We start from the raw sequence: 23,224 nt of genomic DNA, 5'->3' as shown, positions 1-23,224 counted from the left end.
TAAGCAACAAAAATAATTTATTTATGTAATTTTTTTAGCACATAGGCAAGACATAGCTGCTTGAAGAGCTCACAGCTACATATCCGTACTGCTGGAGAGGGAGGCTCATAATATTTAGAATTTTTATATACGTCTTTCCAATGATAAAATAACAAAAATATAATTCCCAGTACTTTCTTTCCCACCCAACTTTGTTTGTCCCGAGAGACAAGGGGCAATTAAAGCTTTTTCTTCAGAGAGTCAGCAAACTCTAAGCTGATCTTTAACAGCCTTTATAATCCTCTGTTATAGTCATCTCTGTGATAAAATTTGACAAAGTCGTATCTTAGAATTATATGTTATATACAGTGTATGTTTTTGAATTTGGCATTTGCTGAAAATCATTTGTCGTGCAGAACTTTCCAGGCATAGAAGGGGATGGAGCTTTGACTTCAACTGATTGCCAACAATGTTTTTAAAATAGATCACAAGGGCACGGGTATCACTTTGTCTAATAGTTGCTGATCCTAAGCACAATGCTTTTAGGAAACTAGACCCTGTAGGGTCTAAATTTCTCGATGTTTTCTGTGCTCGCACTTTGTTGAGGCGTTTTTGAGATTCATCTCTCCTCTGTGTACAAACGTGAGCTCCTGTGGGTGTCATTAGGCGAACGGGAAAGAGGCCAAGATGGAGGGAGGAAGGAGGAAGAATACAGAAGCAAGAACATGTTTTCACATAAAGAAATCTACTATACTATAGGGCACTGTATCATTCTAGTCTGTGAGGCAGAAAGTACAATTCATTAAAGGTATTTAGCAGACACTCTTATCCAGAGCAACATACAACATTACCCAGAGCAGCGGTTGGGGTTAGGTACCTTGCTCAAGGGCACTTCAGCCATTCCTGCTGATCTAGGGAATCAAACCAGCAACCTTTTGGTCCCAAAGCTGCTTCTCTAACCATTAGGCCATGGCTTCACCCTGTAGTCCCCGTAGACAAAGTACAGTCTAATTTGTCTTTAGATTTATGTGAAAACCCTCAGTGACTCAACACATGGCTTCTAACAGCCTGTTTTGTTTTTAAATATATACTTCACTCTTTGTATATCTAGGTATTTTCTCTCCCTCTCCACTTTCCTCTGGAAATTTTGATACTATTACTGACTAAGAATGGATGCAGCACAGAGTACACAAGAGTAATGATGACCGTTAGAGTAGTATTCATAAAAAGACTAAAAGAAACTCTGGATATTTCTACATAAGTGCATTACCAAGGCATTTAAAAACACAGGCTTGACGCCAGAATACAAGGCAAACAAACACTGGTTGTCTTTTTTTTCTCCATTCACTAAATACTGAAAACAAGCTTCACTCACTATTTTAATGTAATACTTCATATTCTCTGTTATATTTAGATGCTATCAGAATACCTGAAGGACTGATATAATAAAAATCTTCATTATTTAATCTTCATCCTCAGTGTTCTCAGGAGAGTTAGAACAGATTTTTCACCATGTGTGCTTCCCCTCCTGGACTGCAGAGGGCGCTCTGGTTCAATAGCACCAGGTTTCTTGATTCTGATTTTGAACCAGAGAAGCACAGTCACATGTGTGAGAAAAATATTTTAAAGAAATGGGAAGGAACAAGTAGTCTTTGTGGGAAATGGTTTGCTCACCAAATAATTTGCTCTTTTTGTCTCCAAACATCTAATAGACAAACCAGATGTTGTGACCTACACAGGTCTCAGTTTCTTGTGATAGTCTCTGTCTACGCATTATATCATAGAAATAAATTTTCTGTTCTGCAGTGACATGGGCAGTGACAAAAAAAAAAAGAACCCAGAAAACTAAACGGTTGAGCTTTGTTCCCTCTTCTTGACATTCATAGGCATTCACCGCTAATCTGCCTTTACTGGCACAGAAGCAGTACATCCAGCCTTGATGCATAGTATGAATGATCATATACTGAGTGACAAATACAATGAGGACATAGATAAATGTTCAGCATTAGCTGCAGCTTTAAATTTGGGTATGTGGTGATTACAGCAGTCTGCAGCACCACATCTCCCAAAGTCTGGTCAAAAAGATACAGAGGAGACAGTAAGAAGTTCTTCTTTACCATTCATTTATAGTCCTTGGCAATTTCCTTCCTTGGTTTCATTTGTGTTAAACAGTGCAGACTCTTTATTCGGTGGCCAGAACAAGAAACCCCTGACAGGGTCTTCATACTATACAACCAGAATCAAATACCCTGTTCGGAGGATTTGAAACGTTCTGTCTATAGTCATTGATCATTTCGTTTTGTTTTGTTTCCAGCTCATATGTTTCTTTAATTTGGTACTGTTGTCATAATCTGTTCTGTGGTGGTTTTGGTTTTTCGTTGTGTGTATATGCTACACATACACAGCATTACTACCCACTGTGTACCACTACTGGCAGTGAGGGAAGATCTATCATTTAGATTCAGATGAAGAATATTGCATGAAGGTTGTCCATTTTGTGACTTTAGTCCCTGTTAGTTGTAAACACACCAAAAATAGGCAGTTTTAAGGAAAGTCACAAAAATTCTAAACGTACACTTAAATATTGTATATTTAGCATTTTATTCTGGGTTAAATAAAACCCAGAAGGCTAAACAGAGCCTTTTATAGCTTTTGTTTTGGAAATAAACAAACAAATGACAAATAGTTTACCTGTAAACTACTTTTGTAATAATAAAAAAAAGTGCTTTTTAAGGGAATTTGTTTTACATTTTCTATATGGAATGTTTCTCACAAGGACACTCGTGTTTGTTGTGTGAACTCCATCCTAAATCACTAAAGAAATCTTGTCTTGCCTAGACTTGCAATAATTCTGCATTTTGAGGATGGGCATTGGCAAATTTGACTACATACAAAGGCTGGTGTGTCTTTGTACCGTTTGTATATTTCCACAGAGGAGTTAATGTAACACATTCTCAGTGGTAAAATACAATGCTAACCCACTATTTCAGACCCTCACAGCAAACCTGGGTTCCATTCCTTTGATATGGACAGCACTCCACAGCAACATGGAAAAAAAGGTGAGACCCAGGAGAATTCAAAACAACTCAAAAGCACCTCACTTCAAACAGTGCAAGATCCTGGGAAGTAAAACCATTTAGATGTGCAGTGGAGCACCAACTAAAAATCAGCCATTGCATTTGGTTCTCTACAAGCTGAATCACTGGTCTGGTAGAGCCATTTTAGATGGATCAGTTCCAGCAGCATCCAGATCTGACTGAGAAAACTCAGTGACACGGCGAGCCAAAGGGTTTGTGCTCTTCAGCAGTTCCATGGCAGAGACGCGCGTTCCACTGCTTGACTTGTTGCCCTTCTTCTGGAGAAGAGCCATGAAGTTCTCGTTTCGAGAGTTTGACCTTGGAGTGCTGCCCAGCGTTAGTGTTCGAATGTCACTGCTGCTGCTTTTCACAGGTGACACAAGGCTCTGACGACTGCCAAATGCTGGCTCCTTACGGCCGAGGACTTTCCGCTTAGATCTGGGTAAGAAAAAATCCATTGTTACATGCGTTGATCAAAAAGCATGTACTGTGTTGTATTATTGCAGATTTGTTATTAATGTTCATTATGGTTGCAGTTGGTCAATCAACAGGTGGTAACTATAATGAACCAGTGTTTGCAAGACCTGTGTATGATGGTGAAAAGGTCTTCAGTTGTATGAGTGGTAGGTGTGTGGACAAGCACACCATCGTCTGTTTCTTCAGTGATGTGTAGTTCTGTCTTGTCTTTGACAGAGCTGTTTTCCTCCAGTGGAGTTTCTGTGAGCACATTTGTAGATAGAGACATTGACTTGAGTACCCTCTGTAGTGCATGCAAATGAAAAGCTCTCTCTCTCTGTATATATATATATATATATATATATATATATATATATATATATATATATATCCTCTCTCTATAGAGGATACAGGATATTAAATGGTTGCGTGAAGATATGAAGTTTATCTTCGAGTGGTGAACATATTCACAAGTGAGCGAAGCGAAAGAGTGAAAATATTTTCAACACCAGAAGATAAACTTCATATCTTCGTACAGCCGTGTAGCGTTCTTTATACTGTATTATATAGACAGCCACAAACAAATATGCAAGTTAATCAAAATAATTTTAATTTTGAACTGGTTCGCCATTTACTGGTGCATCTAGTCAGCAGGAAAACACTGTGAGTGACGTCATCGGAGTGAAATATGTCACTCAGATCTGTGATTTATTTTATATGAAAAATGCGAGTTTTTCAACATAAGAAGATAAACTTCATATCTTCAAGCCCACATGTGACACATTCACAAACAAAAAGTATCCAAATTTTCAAAACAATTCATCGATATCCTCGCGAGTGATATATAGAAATTCAGGTCACAGTGTTGGTTCTCCATGTACCGGATGTAGTTTGTATGAAAACTACAAGTGGTGTATTTCCCAGTAAAACACTTCTCATCTCATCATCTCTAGCCGCTTTATCCTTCTACAGGGTCGCAGGCAAGCTGGAGCCTATCCCAGCTGACTACGGGCGAAAGGCGGGGTACACCCTGGACAAGTCGCCAGGTCATCACAGGGCTGACACATAGACACAGACAACCATTCACACTCACATTCACACCTACGCTCAATTTAGAGTCACCAGTTAACCTAACCTGCATGTCTTTGGGGGAAACCGGAGCACCCGGAGGAAACCCACACGGACACGGGGAGAACATGCAAACTCCGCACAGAAAGGCCCTCGCCGGCCACGGGGCTCGAACCCAGGACCTTCTTGCTGTGAGGCGACAGCGCTAACCACTACACCACCGTGCCGCCCAGTAAAACACTTGTGTCCATATAATCATACATACATACATGTACACAGACATGCGCACACACACACTACCACAATTATTGGCACCCCTTGTAAAGATTAGTAGAAAGGATTAGAAAAAAAATCCACCTATTGGTGAAGTGCCTTTAACTGAAATACATTTATTCAGAGAAAAACAAATCCCTCATCAACAAATAATTATTTTCAACAAAAACGCATGTCCCACTATTATTAGCACCACTGGAAATTATAAAGAACACAATGTAACTGAAGCATGTTTCCCATTTAAATTGTATATTTTTGAGTTGACTGGAGTGTGTAGGGACTTTCAAGCTGTAATCAATGACTTCCTGATTAACTGGGGAACAAATATGAAGTGACACAGAGGCCAAATTCCCTTAGTCATCCATCAACATGGGAAAGATAAGAGAACACACAAAACAAATGAGGGAGAAGTGACCTTCATAAGTCAGCAAATGGTAATAAAAAATAGCCATGTCCATTTCTGTTGTTAGGGCATTAATAAAAAAGTGGACATCAGATGAAACTGTTAGAAACTTGCCTGGAAGAGGACCCAATTTTATTTTGCCCCCATGCACAGTGAGGAGAATGGTAAGAGAGGCAAAAAAAAAAAAAATCCCCCCTTCCAAAAAAAAAAAATTCACTGTTCGTGAATTACAAGAAAAAGTAGAATCTTGGGGTTTCCAAGTCTCCAAACCCACCATCAGACGCCGCCTCCGTGCCAACAGATTATTTGGAAGGTTTGTCAAAAAAAAAGCCTTTTCTATCAGTTAACCACAAACCTAAGCACTTGAATTTTTATGAAATGCTGCTAAAACTTTGACTGGAACCATGTTCTATGGTCTGATGTAATATAAATTGAGCTTTATGGTAATAAAAACTCAAGGTGGGTTTGGCGCATAAAGAAAGATGGTTATAATTAAAAGAACCCGATCCCATCTGTAAAATATGGGGGAAGTTCTGTGATGTTTTGGTGCTGTTTTTCCTCCAAAGGCCCTGGAAACCTTGTTAGGGTACATGACATCATGGACTCCATGAAATACCAGGACATTTTAAATAAAAATCCAGCTGTCTCTGCCAGGAAACTAAAACTGGGTCGTCATTGGATCTTCCAGCAGGACAATGACCCGAAAAGTATGTCCAAATTAACACAAAAACAGTTAGCTGACCACAAATTCAAGCTTCTGCCCTGGCCATCTCAGTCCCCTGACCTGAACCCCAGTGAAAACCTGTGGGGTGAGCTGAAGAGGACAGCGCACAAGAGAGGGCCCAGGACCCTGGATGATCTGGAGAGACTGTGTAAAGAGGAACGGTCTCAGATGCCCTGCTCTGCATCGCTAACCTTATAAATGTTACAGGAGAAAACTCAGTGCTGTTTTACTTGCAAAGGGAGGCTGTACAAAGTATTAAATGCAGGGAAGCCAATAATTGTGGTACATGTGTTTTTGTTGAAAATAATTATTTCTTGATGAGGGATTTGTTTTTCTCTGTATAAATTTATTTCAATTAAAGGTTGGACTTTTCTCATTTTTTTCAGTGTGAAATTAAGCTACTTCACCAAAAGATGATTTTTTTTCTGCCCCTTTTTATTAATCTTTACAAGGGATGCCAATAATCGTGAAGGGTACTGTATGTTTTAAAAAGATGACATACCTGTCACTGTTTCTGTTGGGAATGCCTTTATATCAACATCTTGAACAGATCCAATATCCTTAGGGTTGACATCCACTGGCGTATCATGGTTTCCTTCATTTCTAAGAACCTCTAGGTGTCCTCGATTTTTATGTTGTGCACTGCTCTCGCAACTTCCTGGAATCTCTTGATTAATAGGTAATTCTTGGTCATCTTCATTATAAGAAACCTCCTCAGCTTCAGATGGTGGTGGTCCTAGAGGTGACTGAGAACCACTTTCAAGTAGGAGGCTTTGCTTTTCTGTAGTGCCATTGCTTGGTGCCTGGACAGTAGGGGAAGGTAAGAGAAGAACATTTGGCTTTTTGGGTACTGGTGGTGGTACCTTGGGTTTTTTCTTGTCCAAGTCAGCTACACAGGTAATGGGACTTTGACTACGAAAGGTCTTGACTATGTCCTCTTTCTCTGGACTGCTAGGAAAGGCAAAATCTTCCTCAATTGGTATCCCATGTTCTAGGTCAAGCTCAGGTAGAGGGGGTGGATGTCTTGGCACCTGCTCTTGAGGTACAGATGGACTAAGTGATGACTGGGATGGCCTCTTAGGTTTAGGCTTCCTGACCACCATGTAGATGTTGGCTACAGGCATTGGCCGGTCTATTGGGGAGGCTGGTGGAGATTCCTGAGCATGGGGTGATGATGAGGGAGACTTGAGCATCAGGTTCATGGGTCGCTTGGGAAGTGGTGGCTTTACTGCAACTGGTGGTTTGGGTGGCTTAGAACTACATGGGGTGGTAGGAGGGCTACCATCACGTCCCTGCTCCTCCTCTATGATGTCAGAGGAACCATCAGGACTGTCTTCAAGTTCTGAGCGGCTTACTGAACGTAGTCTGATGTTCCGCAGATCTGTTGTGGTGACCACGGGCTGTGATGACTGATTCAGTTTTCCTGGTTTGCTGGTGGTAGATGTGTCTGAGTGCCTCCGGCTAGCTTTAGGTTTGGGTTTGACAGATGACAGGTCTAATGGGGAATTCACAGGTAACTCAAAAGAGAGGCGAGACTGAGATTTGTCTTTTGGTGAGGTGGCTGGAAGTGAGGACTTCCTCTCTGGGATCTTTGGGCGCATCTTGCACCCTGTTGGGGTGAGTCCAGTGATGGCAGAATTTGTAATAGTTGGGGTGGGAGTCTCAGACTGACTAGAATATCCACTTGAGGGAGACATAAGACATGGAGGCTTGAAGGGAGAGACCTTAGTCTCTGCTTCATTGGAAAGTGGGGAAGGGGAAGTAGCACGAGAGGTTGATGGTGAATGCAGGGATTCTGAGCTTCCACGTACTTTAATGCATTCAATAACTGTTGTACCTGTAGCAGTGCTGGAGCCTGATAATGAACGATAAGGGTCATTGTTGGATTTCCACTCACTGAGCTGCCAATGAGGGGGGAAGGCTAGGTCAGCTTCTCTGTCAGGGGGCTGAGATGTATCAGAGGCTGTCTCCAAACTGCTGTGTGTCTCCTCATCTGGTTTAGATGCCATAAGAAACTCGGGTCGGAATGAATCCTGGAAATTATGATCTCGTGGTATGAAAAGGCTCTTAGGCCTACCATCTCTGATATGTGTTTCACCATGGTGTGTGCCCATTCCATCAATTGCTGATAAGTTCTTTACTAGGGACACACTGCGTACTGGAGGTGGTGGCTTCTTTTTGGGCTTTTTCAGTGAGATGCTTCGCGATCGTGACCTCAGTCTACTCACTGGGAATAAGTCAGACCCTGTTGTGACAGACACATTGTCAGTGCTGGTGTTGTCCTCAGAGCTGTTGCTAGGGTACAGCAAGGCATAGCTCTCACCTTCTCTGACTATAGGTACTGTCTCCCCTGGACAGCAGATGTTGTCTGTTGAGCAGAGAGAGACAGAATCTGTTGGTGTTGAAAGGGAGCGTTCACGGAACTTGAAAGCATTAGCTCGTGTTGATGTCTTCTCTTGCTCACACTTGTTGAGGCCATTACCGGAAGCTGGACTAGACGCTGCAACCTCAGTCTCATTTCTTTTATTTTTAATTGCATTTCCATGCGTGACTGCATATGTCCTGTGCCCAGAAGGTTCTGAGATGTAAGTGAAGGAGCTAGAGTGTGATACAGAGCTCATGGATATGCCAGAGCTGGTTTGGGAAGGGCACATGCGGCCACTTCCACCAGAGTCTAATGCTCCAGGTTTGGACAAAGGCTGCTTGGCAACAGGGTTTGGTGTTAGGGTATAATTGTAGGAGTCATTCCATGAGGGGGAGAAGGTGGAACCCTTTGGGCCATTCCAGGAAGGGCTGGGGCACATAAGAGTGGCATGGTCCATCATGCCTCTGGGGGCTTTGGGGGATGGGGGGACACTGTGCTCTAGGTCACTCTGAGTTTTCCGTAAGGGTATGTACTGCTCGCCTTTGTTCTCTGTGGTGAGTTCCAGAGATCTTGGCTGGGAAGAGTCAGGAGAACAGGCACCTTGTATCAGATCAACAGCAAGAATCTTGCCATCACCTAAGGGAGAGATAAAAACAGACTGAACTTAGAAATCAAGAGCACATAACATATTTGCCATAATTGTAGAAGCATGCAATTTTTTTGTATTAAGTAAGGTGTGAAAGCCCATACATTCTTCCAGTGAAGCCAAAAAACATACATAGTAGCAAGAAAGCACACATTGTGGCCCATTGACCTGGTTGTTTTTGTTTACTTCCTCTTGGTCTCAGTCCCTATCAGAACTTTCTAACTTCCTATTGGTCACCTTGGCAGTGCAGCGTGACATCAGGGCCTGCGATCACACTCCTTGGGCGGCGGATGGTCTTTGGGTTAACCGCTTTTTCAGTTTTAAAGGGGGCCTGGAGTTCGCTGGCGTGCTTATCAAAGCTCTGGCCTGAGGCAAGACATGAGATACCACTTCTCAATCTGAGTGACAGAGCTTTATCAAAATATGTGTGTGTAAGTTATATCAATGCTCGAAGTGTTTTTCTGAGACACACTATGCCTTCAAATAGAAATGGCCACCTGACCAAACAGATCACAGGGTTAATCCTTTTGAACATTTTAGATAAACACTAAGATGAATCGAAAGAGATTCAACGTAATAGATTCAGGTTTTAGTCTAGATTTACATCTAATTTACAACACTGATTCTAAACATATGCCTTCTATAATGTCAACTAAAAATATCTTGCGTATATGCAACAGGTTTGATTGGTTCGCAGCATCAAGTCGTACATCCACCAAGCAGAATGGCCAGCATGAAATGAAGAATTACTCATGACTTGTTGGTGCCTAGTTGATATTTAGGAAATGGAATAAGACACTCGACATGTAGACAGTGCACACTGTCTGAATGAATGGTTCTGAGAAAAGGGCTGATATTCATGGACTGATAAAAAAAGGCAACTATTCACTTTTGAAACCTGCACCTGCCCTACTCACAATTAACTCCTGTACCGGTACATTCCCTAACATTCAATTGTAGGGTAACTTTTACTATTGCAGAGTAGTGCAGTAAGACTATGTTTGATACACTACATGTGATTCCTTCACATGAAACATGCTGTAGGAATAAAATACTGCTATGTCAATAGTGAGGAAAAAAAAGATTAAAATAAATTGAACTTGTGGTATTAAAAAGAGAAATGCTTTAGGATGTTCAGTACTATCACAGTGATGTACTGAACTACACATAACTTGTTAATTAAGCCTTGCTCTCAGTGTACTCATTTACATATTTGTCCGATGCTTTTATCCATGCAACTGGGACAGGATTCAATTGGGCTAAGGGTTTTGTGCCACAACACAACACAAAAGTAGCAGCTTAGAGGTGCTGGTATTTGAACCCACAGATCAGTAGCCCCAGCCTTAACCAGTGAGCCACCATGGCTACACAGCAGAAACTCGCTATGTCCACACACTCACAAAACGTCCAGTGAAGCTGCATTCTCTCCTAACAAGTGTGTTTGTGCCATTCATGAAAATGAAGAAAAGAGGAGAGGGAACAAGCTCTCGCTCCTTCTCCTTTACACTCAAACACCCTCTCTGTCACTGTTTCTATCCCTTTCTATCACTCTGAACAGCTTTTCCACTCCTCCTCACCAAGCTAAGAGGGAAGAGCTGGGCGTTGCCATGGCAACAGCTACCTGTTCATTTTCTTAGGCGGATGGGGAGCGGAATGGCACCTTTTTGCGAATTAGATCCCAGGCTGCCGGAGTTTGGCATCAACAGAATATATAGACCTAGCCTACTCTACTGCACTGTGCTCAGAGAAAGGAAATGGACAGTGCAAAAGGGACAAAGTCAGAGAAGAGGAATATTGGGGAAGAGGAGAGAAAGAGAGAGACAGCAGAAGACTGAGAAGTAAAAGTGAATGATGAGGAAGGAATAGGAGAACCCAGAGACCGGGCGTGCTAGTGCTATGCCAAATGAAGAGCCAATATCTGACTAAAACAGGTGACAGCTTGAGAGACGTGGGAGGTACTCATGGATAAAAAATGTCACAACACCCATGAGTGGAAATGAGGAGATGATTTGGCATGTGGTACAAGTTACATCACTCAGGCTGGGCAATTTAATGTTCAGCATGAAAATAAAAGTAGGAAATGTGGCAAGGAAACAATATGAGGAAAATGATGTCATGCAGGAAATCCTAAAATGCCTGACCCGGGCTGAACCAGTTCAGACATCAGAGTAACGAAGATAGCAACTAAGAGCCTACACACACACTTTAAAATTTTCAATGGTTTTTAAATGGAAATTTCCTTTAATTTATCTGAGGAGCAAAGACCAATGATCAAACTTAATAAATCGAAAAGGCAAAGGGTTATTACTGATTGCTAATAACAAACAAAAGCAAACTGTGACTCAGAGAAATTAAAAAAAATAAATCTCTTTGATAAAAACAAATTGCACTACAAACTGCAAGAGCAGGATATGTTAAGTGTCCGGTACCTGTGACATCGATAGGGACCAGGTGTGCAGAGGAGTGCCGACTCAGGTGCCAGCGAGGTTTTTCAGCCACTGGAGGCCCCACTGAAGAATTCCAGCCCAGGAGGGAGCGGTCTATGCCACGAGCAGCCGGATCCTGAGCCCGGATCCCTAATGATGTTGTCTCATCTTCACACACCTGTTTATTTGCAGGCTAGGTAGAAATATAGGAAAATGGATTAACTGAATTGGATTATTCATGAATTAAGTAACAGCTAATTCATTACATATGCTCTTCATAAAGTTAAGCATTTCTAACTTCCTAAATGGCTTGTACTTGGAACCCTCTCTGAAGAGGAGCCCTTCTGTTTTGGGGGAACCTTACAAGAAACCTGATCATCAAGGAGTGTATCAAGTGTATCAGGGAGCTCATTCACTCTCTAAGGGCCCGGTCCCACAACACTGATAACCCTAACTATACCTATAACTACAACTCTGACTATCCCTCTGCCTGAATGTAGTTCCAGTCTGGAGCAGCCACACTATAACTATAATCCCGACTATAATATCACTTGGTGCTGCCACTCAGGGAAATAAATGCATGCAACTTAGGAATAGTCATGGAAGTTTTTCCCAAGTAGTAGCACATTATTCCGGGTCGTACTGTACAGCTTGGTCTTCAAAACAACCCATGCACACACTCCGGTGGGTGATAAAATACAGACAGGTCACAGACTACAGAGATATAATAAAAAAGGATACAAAATACGGAGTGGTTACGGATTTTAATACGGCTGCATCACGGATGCTAATAATTTACGGATTGGTCGCGGACGTTTCAGTATATTACAGATTGGTTACTGATTTCATACAGATGATGCATCACGGATAAAAAATTAAGAAGTCTAAAACAATGAAACGTTTGGACTGCCGAAGTTCATAATTAAAATATCTTACCTGCATTTAGATGTTTACTTTATTAATTTACTATTTATATTTCACGGAAATTATATATCCATGAATAAAAGATCCGTACATTGTATTATATATTTTTTTTATTTTCCGTGAATCTGTATTGTGTGACTTCATGATGCAACAAGGATATACAAAGATGCCCGAGGGAAAACAGCACGTGCTCAGACAACGTCACATGTAAACAGTTACCTGATTGGTCAGATGTTTATCGGATCAGATCCAGGCCTGGAAAAATCGCTTCAGAAGCAATCTCACCGATACGGATAAACCCAGGCCTGGGCTACAGGTATCGTTATCGGTCTGGTGTGACCACCAACCACATAAACTGCAGGGGACCGATTTATTTATAGTTATCATTAGTTGTAGTTATAGCTATAGTTATCGGTGTTGTGGGACCGGGCCTTAAGACTCTCTGGGACTTTAGTTTTACTGATTATAGAGCGGTGGCTACAATTATTGACAGTCCGTAATTATCAACACCTTTTCAGGTTTACCAATAAAAAACAATTTTACAAAGGTGAGTTTCAGTTACAACAGTTATTATTGGTTAATTAATCAACCGGAAGACCCCCCTCGCCCTTTGATCTTGTCGTCTGATGACACAGCTCATTACCTGAGATGGATTTTTTTTTTTTTTAGCACGATCAGCAATTTGAGGAAAACCCAGACGTTATGATCGCAGGTAAGCATGGTGGAAAGATCATGGACATGTTTTTACTTATCAAATTCACTGATATTTCATGATCTCCTTGTCGAAACCTACTTTGTTTCTTACTCTTTCATTTGACAGTCGCCATTTTGTATCGAAACATGCGTTTGAGAAGTTACATGAGGTGTCGATAATAGTGATCACTTTCACCAGTGTCCACCATTATCGACACGCTGTGGAATTAAGTGACATTTACAGCTGTTATGGATCGATCTTTGTGTAACATTGTTGAAGCAGATGAAGTACTTTAAAAAAATTAAAGTGCTGTGATTTATAATAATTTTTTTTCTGATTCATAACAGAATGGAATGTTTATGGAGTATTTGGAATACTATTGCAATAAATAGAATTAGATCAGAATTAAATTCCTGGCATATAAAAAATTACATGCTTGAAATATTCAGATTTTTCTATTCCATTCAGAATTTTTTTGCAGTTTGCTGTAAATATCTACCACATATTACAACATCAGTAGACATTTTATATTTTTAGAAGTAAATTTAAAATTTCAATTAAAAAAAAAAAATCGACCTTTGACTTGGATGTTCATGTGGTTACAATGTCAATTGCCTGTTAATGTTTATTGGTAAACTATAAAACTAGAAATTAATACAAACAACAATGAATTATTAACAAAATATGATCTACGAAAATACTTAGAAAGTGGGTAGAAAGTGGAACAAAAAGATTTTCTGACAGGTTCAACATTATCAGTTCATTTGTTTTCAAACATTAGACTTACTTCCTCATTTATGTAAACACCGACATCCATATATTTATATAAAAGATATTTTGTACTAAATATAAGTCTATGTAAAACAAATTTTAAATAAAAACTATGTTTTGTTAATACCACATACTGATTGTTTTTTTTAAAATAAATAATCATCGAGATGTCGATAACTGTGGAACGGTGTTGATAACTGTAGACAAAGGTGTCGATAATCGTGGAATGGTGTCACGTGACCTGACACGCTAAGTAATCGGGAATCAACTCTGTTTTTTCCCCAGTGAAAGTCTGAGTAATTATTCATACACAATTTACGTATTGAAAGTCTTTTCTATTTTTGCAACAGCCAAAAGATTGTTAAAGTAGTTCTAGAATTTGAAAATCGCCTTTGCATGTAACGATGAATACTAATATTTGTAGTATATTACAAAAAAAATCACTAAAAAATGTTTATCCGTAATGATTTTATAGCGGATTTTCTGCGATAGCCCACGAGCAAAACATCGCGCCGCGATCACGTGACCGATGACGTAGTAAATTGACAAGCTAGACAGCTCACTGCCTGTACATACTGTGACTGTGAGTGACAATTCGCGGATCTACGGATTATTTCCACTGTATACGATGGTAAAAAAGTGTGTAGTGAAAGTTCATTATGTCTACCTATTGAAACGATTCTTTAAATTCGTTTCTTAAGACAAGGATTTTTTTAAAGATGTTACCTTGACAGTTTCGGTGATAAACTTCTGCCTTCTTCAAAACAGTCACCAGATGTCGAGTGGTGACGTGCCTTATCAGCTGATGTTACTCTAAGGAGGCGTGAACGTCCCGCCCAATTTGACAGGTAGTTCACGCCTCCTGCTGTACCTGACACTGGGAAAACTCCCGTTGGCCAGTCCGTGTGGTAACATCTTAAAAAATCCTTGTCTTAAGAAATGAATTTAAAGAACGGTAAAAAAGTGTGTCGCGTACAGCTGTTCTAAAACCAACAAAGACGGAGTATCTCTGCATCAGTTCCCTGATCCTGATCAGAATAATGGATACGATCTCGCTGAGTGGAACCGGCAAGTAAAGCGGACGAGGGCAGACTGGTGCTAGTTGAAGGCTAGTGCACATATTTATGCTGGTGAGTGTAAAGGGAAAAGTGTTTTTTATAGTCCATGGGAGAATCTTGAGGCGCGCTTTGAACGAGCTTCCCGAACCTTTAGGACAATTAAAGGGTTCTTTAACTAAACAAGAACTAGACGATCCCTGGACGAGTTCCTGCTTTGCACTTCTACGATACAGCCGTGACTGTCTCCATTCAGGCCCGCATTTTTCTTCTCCCCAAGCTCCGAACGCACACAAAGCAGACTTTGACAGCTGCAGTCATTTCCGTGTTGTTGGAAAGGCCGCTTGAACGCCATCGGTTCGCCCCAAATATACTGCCGATCACGACGCACATTTCGGCCCAGACCTCTGATTTAGTAGAAAAAATGTTGTGCATCGACTGGAACACGATTCACTTTCGTCTTCAGACGCAATTTCGTCTGAATAATCGCTGTCTGATTCACTCATTTCGCTTGTGTTTATACTGGATGCTGCCATCCTGGTCAATTTACTACGTCATCGGTCACGTGACTCCCGACTGGGATTTCCAGGAAATGCTTCCCAGAAGCTCGGTTTTGTCGCTCAAATACACCCCTTTGATGGGGAAATTTTTTATTTTTAATTTGCATACATTGAATATATACCCTTATACTACATTTTCATCAATAGTGGGTTCTAAAATTCTAGAACTACTTTAAGGTGTCGATAATTGTAGCCACCGCTCTACTTGATCATTAGCGCTTCAAAGAGAAGTCATACACAAAAAGAGTATCACATAATCAGGCGTGAATTTGGAGGAATTTTAGTCATCATCCATGTCTGGTATATTGAAATGAGACGTTTTTGTCTGTGGGGTACTCTTACCTATGTTTACTGTTAACTTTTCACAAAATCTATGCAATAAAAAAAAAAAATCACATATACACACCACAACACCACGTTTAACTCTGCAAGAAAACAAGCAGATAGTTACCAGGAAGACAAACTCTGGTTTCTTGTTGTTGAGTGAGGAAGGCGAGTGGCTGAGTGTAGTGGAGGTGTCCTCTGAGCTCTGAGAGGAAGGGTGCCGGAATGTCTGCCCAGTTACTCTGTTATCATACAGCTGCTCCTCAAAGTCTGCACACAAACAGCCTAGCATTAGCAGTAGCACATGCAGACTCCTCCTTTATGGAGAAGCATTTAGGCTTAAAGAAACTACTTAACATGCAGTACGCAATATAGAAATAGCCCCTTTTCTATAGTTCTCTCCCTTTCAGGCCTCCCGAAAAAATCCCATGTGAGTTTTCTACCTCATCCCTGTGGCTATTATCCATCCATAAAGCACTCACTAACCTCAGCCACAGCATGCATGCACACCCGTCCCAAACCCTCACACACACAACACACACGCTTAAATCCATTTTTCCCATTCCTCCCACTCTTCCCCCCCTCGCAAACCACAGTTTTCAGTGTGTGTGTGTGTGTGTGTGTGTGTGTGTGTGTGTGTGTTGGGCAGTGAACTTGATCCTTAAAGCAGAAAAGGGATGCCGCAATCTCAGAGTTAGGTTGCCTAGCAATGATGGGTGCTTTGAGACAATGGAATACCTTTTGAGTCAACAAAAGCCCCCAGCCCAAAGCCCACCACTTGATGCACGCACGCGCGCACACACACACACACACACACACACACACACACACACACACACCACTCGGGCTGCAAACATGCATATGAGTATCTGCTCCACCACTACCAAACATTTCTCATAGTGTGTTGTAAACAGTTGCACTGTTCCTATGTTCCAATGCTAAAAAGTTTTAGAAAAAAAAAGAAAAAAGAAATGAGCATTATTCATTCCTATAACCGGATTAGTGTTTCTGGAGTAGCTGTTATCTCAGGATTTCAGCTCACAGTTATGGAGTTGTAGGCTCAGCCGCCTTCAGGACATGATCAGCTTGTTCCTGTATGCATTCAAAAAGGGGATAAAGAATAGCAGTGGTGCAAAGGAAAGGTGATATGACTTAGGCATGGTTTAAAAAAAGGACATCAGTGATTGTTGCTGATCACTTTTATAAAGGCCTGTGTCAACAAACATCTAACATGTTCCTACTGTCAGAAAGAAACACAGGAAACTTGTACAGCTAAGATGCCTCAAAAACACCATTACAGCAGGGTGTTAACGGGTCTCTGTGTATGGAATCTCATATTTTACAACTGCACAAACAGCTGTCAAACAAGACCAGAACTGCACCAGCCACCTGCCCCTGCTTTACATTCCATCATCCCGCTTTCCATTCCATCTCAAATGGACCCCAGTTACAACAGTTAAGGCAGACAATAAAACTGAAAACAAACTGTGGTACTCTTACTGATATATGTTCAAAACCTAAATTGCATTTCCTCCATATTTAGCAAGCACATGGTCCAAACAGAAGGAACTCACCTAGGCTGCTTTGTGAAAGCAAGGATTTGGCTTTGAAGACTTTGCAAACCACTTCAAAGAAGATGATAGAGAAGAAAAGCTGACAGAGAAGACACTGAACTGTGTGTGTCTCCGTCCGTGCACCTGTGTATCTTTCCGTGGGTGTATGTAAAGATATTTTGGACACACCCACCCCTCTTATGCTGACCTGCCTTCGGCCATTCAGCCGCAAAACACTGCTAGGACACAAGTGTCTCCGTTCCTCTTAGCCAATCAGACGGCTCATGCAGAAATGCAGCCAGCCACTCATGCATGCTGAGAGCCACAGCAGTGACGAATAACCTCAAAGCAACTCGCCTAACAAGATGCACCCCGGAAAGCAGCCATTTATTAAATATGGGTCAGTCCTTTTCTTATGGCTCCACAGAAGGCATGGGAGCACAGGAGAGAAACAATGCCTCTTTGCTTATCTATGCCCATTTCTTAGGACCTGTTTTGTTTTGATTTTTTTTTTCTCTCCAGGCCTTATTCAGGATTGAACATTCACAGTCAATCAGTGTTATGCAAGAGAGTGAAGAGCCTTGGGTGGAAAGGGAAAAAAATGTATTCTACTTCCCTGTTCTCCTAATCAGGCGAAAATACAAACAAACTAATCTACGTATTCATTTTCTCATAACGCCAGTCATTACCAGGAAGTGCTTTTATTTCTTAATTTATCATCCTTCACAACTGGGAATAATTCAAAAATATCAAAAGCAATAGAGACGCTAACAAAAGGAACCTGTACCAAACTACGTCAGTATGCCAATAAAGCACAATAAGCAAGTGTTTTAAAAATGTAAATAATCTTTTATAGACACTAAAAGTTCTATTTAAAACAATCTTCCAAATTCAAACAAAGTTCTTAACTAATATATCTCATCCATATCTCATCTCATTATCTGTAGCCGCTTTATCCTGTTCTACAGGGTCGCAGGCAAGCTGGAGCCTATCCCAGCTGACTACGGGTGAAAGGCGGGGAACACCCTGGACAAGTCGCCAGGTCATCACAGGGCTGACACATAGACACAGACAACCATTCACAGCTACGGTCTTTGGGGGAAACCAGAGCACCTGGAGGAAACCCGCGCGGACACGGGGAGAACATGCAAACTCCGCACAGAAAGGCCCTCGCCGACCACGGGGCTCGAACCCAGACCTTCTTGCTGTGAGGCGACAGCGCTAACCACTACACTACCGTGCCACCCCACAACAAAAGTGTCATAGGAATTCTTCAACTAACAGGAAGGTTGGTTTGATCTCACTGTTACAGATAATGCAGTGTTTGCCCATGATTGGCTGATACACTGGTGGTCTACATGGTGAACTCATGAATTCAGTAAATTTAGTTGGAATAAAAAATAATTAACAAATAATATGAAAACACTAGAAGGGCAACCAGCAGAGTGTATACCGCCACCAAACCACATATTCTCAACATAAAAATCAAATCACTTGAACATAGGATAATACTAAAGCTGCACACCAAATTTCATCAAAATCCATTCACTACTTTTTGAGTTATGTTGGGAACAGACAAAAAAATAGCCTCAATGAGGCTGTAGCTCATACTGGCCACTGTTGTTGTGTGTGAGTTTGAAATCTGATCAATCCTGTGGGAGAAGTAGCGATTTTTGTGAAATTGCATATGACCCCTGTGTAGCTGTATCCATAGCAGGTGGCGCCACCTGGTGAACAATTCTTGTTGGAACGTGTCTTTAGAGTCTTTTGCGCAAGTTTCAGTGAAAACATCCGAGCAGTTTACAAACAGTAGTGTTTGGTGTGATGAGTCACCCAAAATTTTCAAATGCCCATAAAATGTTAAATATGACAGGTGGTGCCACCGTCTTGAGAATTTTTATACATACCAACCTGGCAAACATTCAATACGAGTTTGATCATAATCTGATCACTCCTCTAGGAGGAGTAGTGATTTTCATGAAATTGCACGTGACCCCTCTAAAGCTGCATCCATGGTAGGTGGCGCCACCTGGTGAACAACTCTTGTTGGTATACATCTTTAGAGCCTTCTGGGTGAGTTTCAGTGAAAACGTCCCAGCAGTTTACAAAGAGTAGTGTTTAATGTGACGAGTCACCTAAAAATTTCAGATGCCCAGAAAATCGTAAATATGACAGGTGGTGCCACCATCTTGACAAATTTTATGCACACCCACCTGGGGAACATTGTATGCGAGTTTGATCGAAATCCAATCAATCCTGTAGGAGGAGTAGCGATTTTTGTAAATTGTGGATGGACGACGATGACGGACGACAGATGGCCAACGGATAGACGATGCATGATCGCATAAGCTCATCTGGCCTGGCCTACAGCTGGATGAGCTAAAAAAATCCTGTATCCGCATACATATTGGGATTTGTATCAAAATCTAATCAATTGTTCCTTGGTCCATGGCTCACCTTTCCTCAAAATGTCATCAAAATCCATTCACTATTTTTTGAATTTTGTTGGGAACAAACAAACAAACAAACAAACAAACAAACAAACAAACAAACAAACAGAGACAAAAACATAACCTCCTTCAACAAAGTTGGCAGAAGTAAAAATGCTTACTACTTGTCAAGTCTCATCATCGAAATAAAAGCTGACGTATGTGGCTCATGCTAATTTAAGTAGTAATTAATATTTATTTTCATTGAGATTTAGCTCCAGTTTAACTAACCATTACAGGGTAGTTAGTAGGGTTGTGCGATTGGATGATATATATCATGTGACGAAAGTAAAACATATTTCATATTCTGCTCTATCCTTTATTCTGGTGTGTCAGAAATCATTTGGAAGGTTTGTTTTGGATGCGTCCCTTTCAAAATATGCACTTATACTAGGTTTACACTTTATTTCATTCTGATTAGAATTATTTAACACTTTTCTGATGATTTTGATAATCTGAAAATGCTACATACCTGTTTTTTAATAATAAAAATAGATCTATCTATTTATCTATTCTTAGAATTTACAGAGGGGCAGCACAGTGGTGCAGTGGTTAATACTGTCGCCTCACAGCAAGAAGGTTCTAGGTTCGAACCTTACGGCTGACTGGGGCCTTTCTGTGTGGAGTTTGCATGTTTGCTCCATGCCTGTGTGAGTTTTCTCCAGGTGGTCCAGTTTCCTCCCACAGTCCAAAGAAAGAAAGGCCCCAAAGACATTAGGTCAACGAATTAAGTAGATTAGGTCAATCGGCTCTCTAAATTGCTCATAGGTGTGAGTGTGAATGGCTGTCTGTCTCTCTGGGGGTGTACCCCACCTCTCACCTGAAGTCAGTTGGGATTGGCTCCAGCTTCCCTTGCAACCCTGATGGATAAGTGGGATAGATAATGTATGGTTGGACAGATGAATTTCTTGATAGTGTGTTATGAAATGACCTATATCAGGATATGAGATTTTGGTCATATCACACAGCCCTAGTAGTTAGCAAGAACTAAAGATAACACTTGGATAATGTGCAAAGTGGAGGAAGCATTTAGTTTTTAGTGATTTATAATACTCAGTGAAGTATTTCCAGTACATTTTTACTGTTGCTAAGCAGTGCCGGGATGTCAAAACTTCAATCCTGCCTTGCATTGCTTTTCTTAGTAGTTGAGCTGTCTGTCTGTTCTACCGACTCCACAACCACTGCAATATCCCCACAACTGAGAAAACACCTTCTTAAAAGCTTGCTGCCAACAGACAGACCCCTTGCACTGACGTCACACTTACATTAGCAACCATTGCTACCACTGTCCTGAGGGACAAGCGAACTTTGTCTACATACCGAACACAAGCGATATTGAAGATGTCAGATGTCTGTAGTTCAAAGAAAACTACAGCTAAAAAAGCTTTACTACCGGATTACTTGGATAAACTTAGTCAGAAAGACGCAAAGGATAGATATACGCAGAAATTAGAGTTTATTAGTGGTTATGATCTGTACAAAATTCCTTGAAACGACTGGCATGATGATGTAGATTTGTGGCCTAGTGTTACCTACACAGATGTTGGAATGCACCTTCTCACTGCGTTTTCTGTTTTAATTTAAAAAATATATATTGTTTGCTGGAAAAGAAGGGCAGGGAGGACTGAGAATCGAGCGGCTGTGGTTTATTTACACCCGATACTAAAACCTGTAACGTCCTAGCAACCACCGCAAAGACGTGTACAAAAATCCCAAAAATCCCTACTTACCCGGGGAAAAACGATACAGGATTTATCTTGTAGTGTCCTGATCCCCAGATCTTTAACCCAGCCACATATAAAAAGTTGTTCACCTCCATGCGCTTCCAGGTTTTCATCTGTTTGTCCGTGTAGAATGATGTCTACAGCCAGGGAGTTTGAGATGTTGAGGAACTCAACGGAAGGATAATTTTTCAAATCATCTGAAAAATGCTTCTTTACTAGCGTGTAAGCAAGGCCGGATTAACTATATGGGCCTGCGGCACAGTGCCCAGGGGCACTAACCACTCAGCCAGTGGGGGGGCACCACATGACAGAAACTTTAAAAATATTTTTCGTGAATGTTTGTACACTTAAAATGGTTATACACTTGACATTGTTAAATAGTCATATATAATTCATTATGAACACTAATTTCATAAGAACAACAACATCTCATTCTCATTATCTGTAGCCGCTTTATCCTGTTCTACAGGGTCGCAGGCGAGCTGGAGCCTATCCCAGCTGACTACGGGCGAAAGGCGGGGTACAACCTGGACAAGTCGCCAGGTCATCGCAGGGCTGACACATAGACACAGACAACCATTCACACTCACATTCACACCTACGGTCAATTTAGAGTCACCAGTTAACCTAACCTGCATGTCTTTGGACTGTGGGGGAAACCGGAGCACCTGGAGGAAACCCACACGGACACGGGGAGAACATGCAAACTCCGCACAGAAAGACCCTCGCCGGCCACGGAGCTCGAACCCGGACCTTCTTGCTGTGAGGCGACAGCGCTAACCACTACACCACCGTGCCGCCCAGAACAACAACAATAATCATAATTCTGAGCAAGAGTGGCCTATGTGACCATTAAACCCCCTTTCCTCAACCTGTCAGTTGAGCCCGTCCACCTACGGTGAAATGTATCAATTTTTTAAAAACCGCAGTAGAAATGAGAAATGGACAGACATCAATTGAGTGGTTGTGCAAAGAGAAAATTAAAAAAGAGAAAGACTCCAGGCGTGTAGCTGCAATTAAAAATGTTCCAGTGTTAGATCGTTTTTTTATAAAAACATCGACAACTGCTGTCACTACCAGCGCTGAAGCCGAAGCTAGTGAAATCAGCGATGCTAGTGAGGGAGATGGCCCTGCTAGCACTAGCCGGGGAGATGCTACAACCACAGCCAGTGTTAGCCGAGGGGTCGGCGACGACGAGGATCCCCTTGAGGAAGATGGGAGCGAGGGAGACCCCGGGGAGGAGGATATGTTTGTGAGTGTGTGCAGGAGGTTACTGAACGCGTGCGCGCAGGGTGGTGGTGGTGGGGGGCACTTGAGGTATAGTGCCCAGGGGCACCGCATTGGCTTAATACGGCACTGGTGTAAGGATCTACGGTATCCCATTGCAAAGAACAACTTTCTGACAGTATCTTGACTGTGCATTGGCCTCTTAACTGTGAAAATAGTCAGAGACGGTTTCATGAGATCTCTGCATGACAGCAGCCAAATTGGTTTGTCTGACCACCACTTCATTCACCGAAAGTAAACTCGCAAGCAAAAGTCATGTGACTGAATACAACTAATATTCTATTCCAGGTTAATCACTTGCAAAGAATGACCGAAAAACCTTTAACTCCGTGGATTATCAGTGAAAAAATAGCAAGATCATGGCCGCACACTGCAACTGTATGGCAGGCCTGGGAGAGAGCTGTTCTCATATAACATCGGTGTTGT

The 23,224-nt window shown here is 41.5% G+C and overlaps 1 protein-coding gene across 4 annotated transcripts in view; it reads right to left on the bottom strand.

The window, feature by feature from the left end:
• Positions 1–23,224, bottom strand: part of nhsl2 (NHS-like 2) — a 213,743-nt gene continuing 190,519 nt past the window's right edge. For 3 of the 4 annotated variants that reach the window (XM_060922969.1, XM_060923016.1, XM_060923075.1), the window contains 5 exons: positions 15,873–16,015; positions 11,421–11,610; positions 6,483–8,981; positions 3,641–3,773; positions 1–3,494 (listed from right to left, as the gene is read on the bottom strand). In XM_060922969.1, the coding sequence (XP_060778952.1) occupies positions 3,179–3,494; positions 3,641–3,773; positions 6,483–8,981; positions 11,421–11,610; positions 15,873–16,015 (3,281 nt within the window). In that variant the 3' untranslated portion in view covers positions 1–3,178. Of the gene's footprint in view, positions 3,495–3,640; positions 3,774–6,482; positions 8,982–9,228; positions 9,358–11,420; positions 11,611–15,872; positions 16,016–23,224 lie in introns of all 4 variants that reach the window. The other variant, XM_060923136.1, reaches the window with a different exon arrangement.

This window comes from Neoarius graeffei, chromosome 1 (genome assembly GCF_027579695.1).
Source record: "Neoarius graeffei isolate fNeoGra1 chromosome 1, fNeoGra1.pri, whole genome shotgun sequence".
Classification (NCBI taxonomy): domain Eukaryota; kingdom Metazoa; phylum Chordata; class Actinopteri; order Siluriformes; family Ariidae; genus Neoarius; species Neoarius graeffei.
This window is presented reverse-complemented; position numbering and strand designations above follow the sequence as displayed.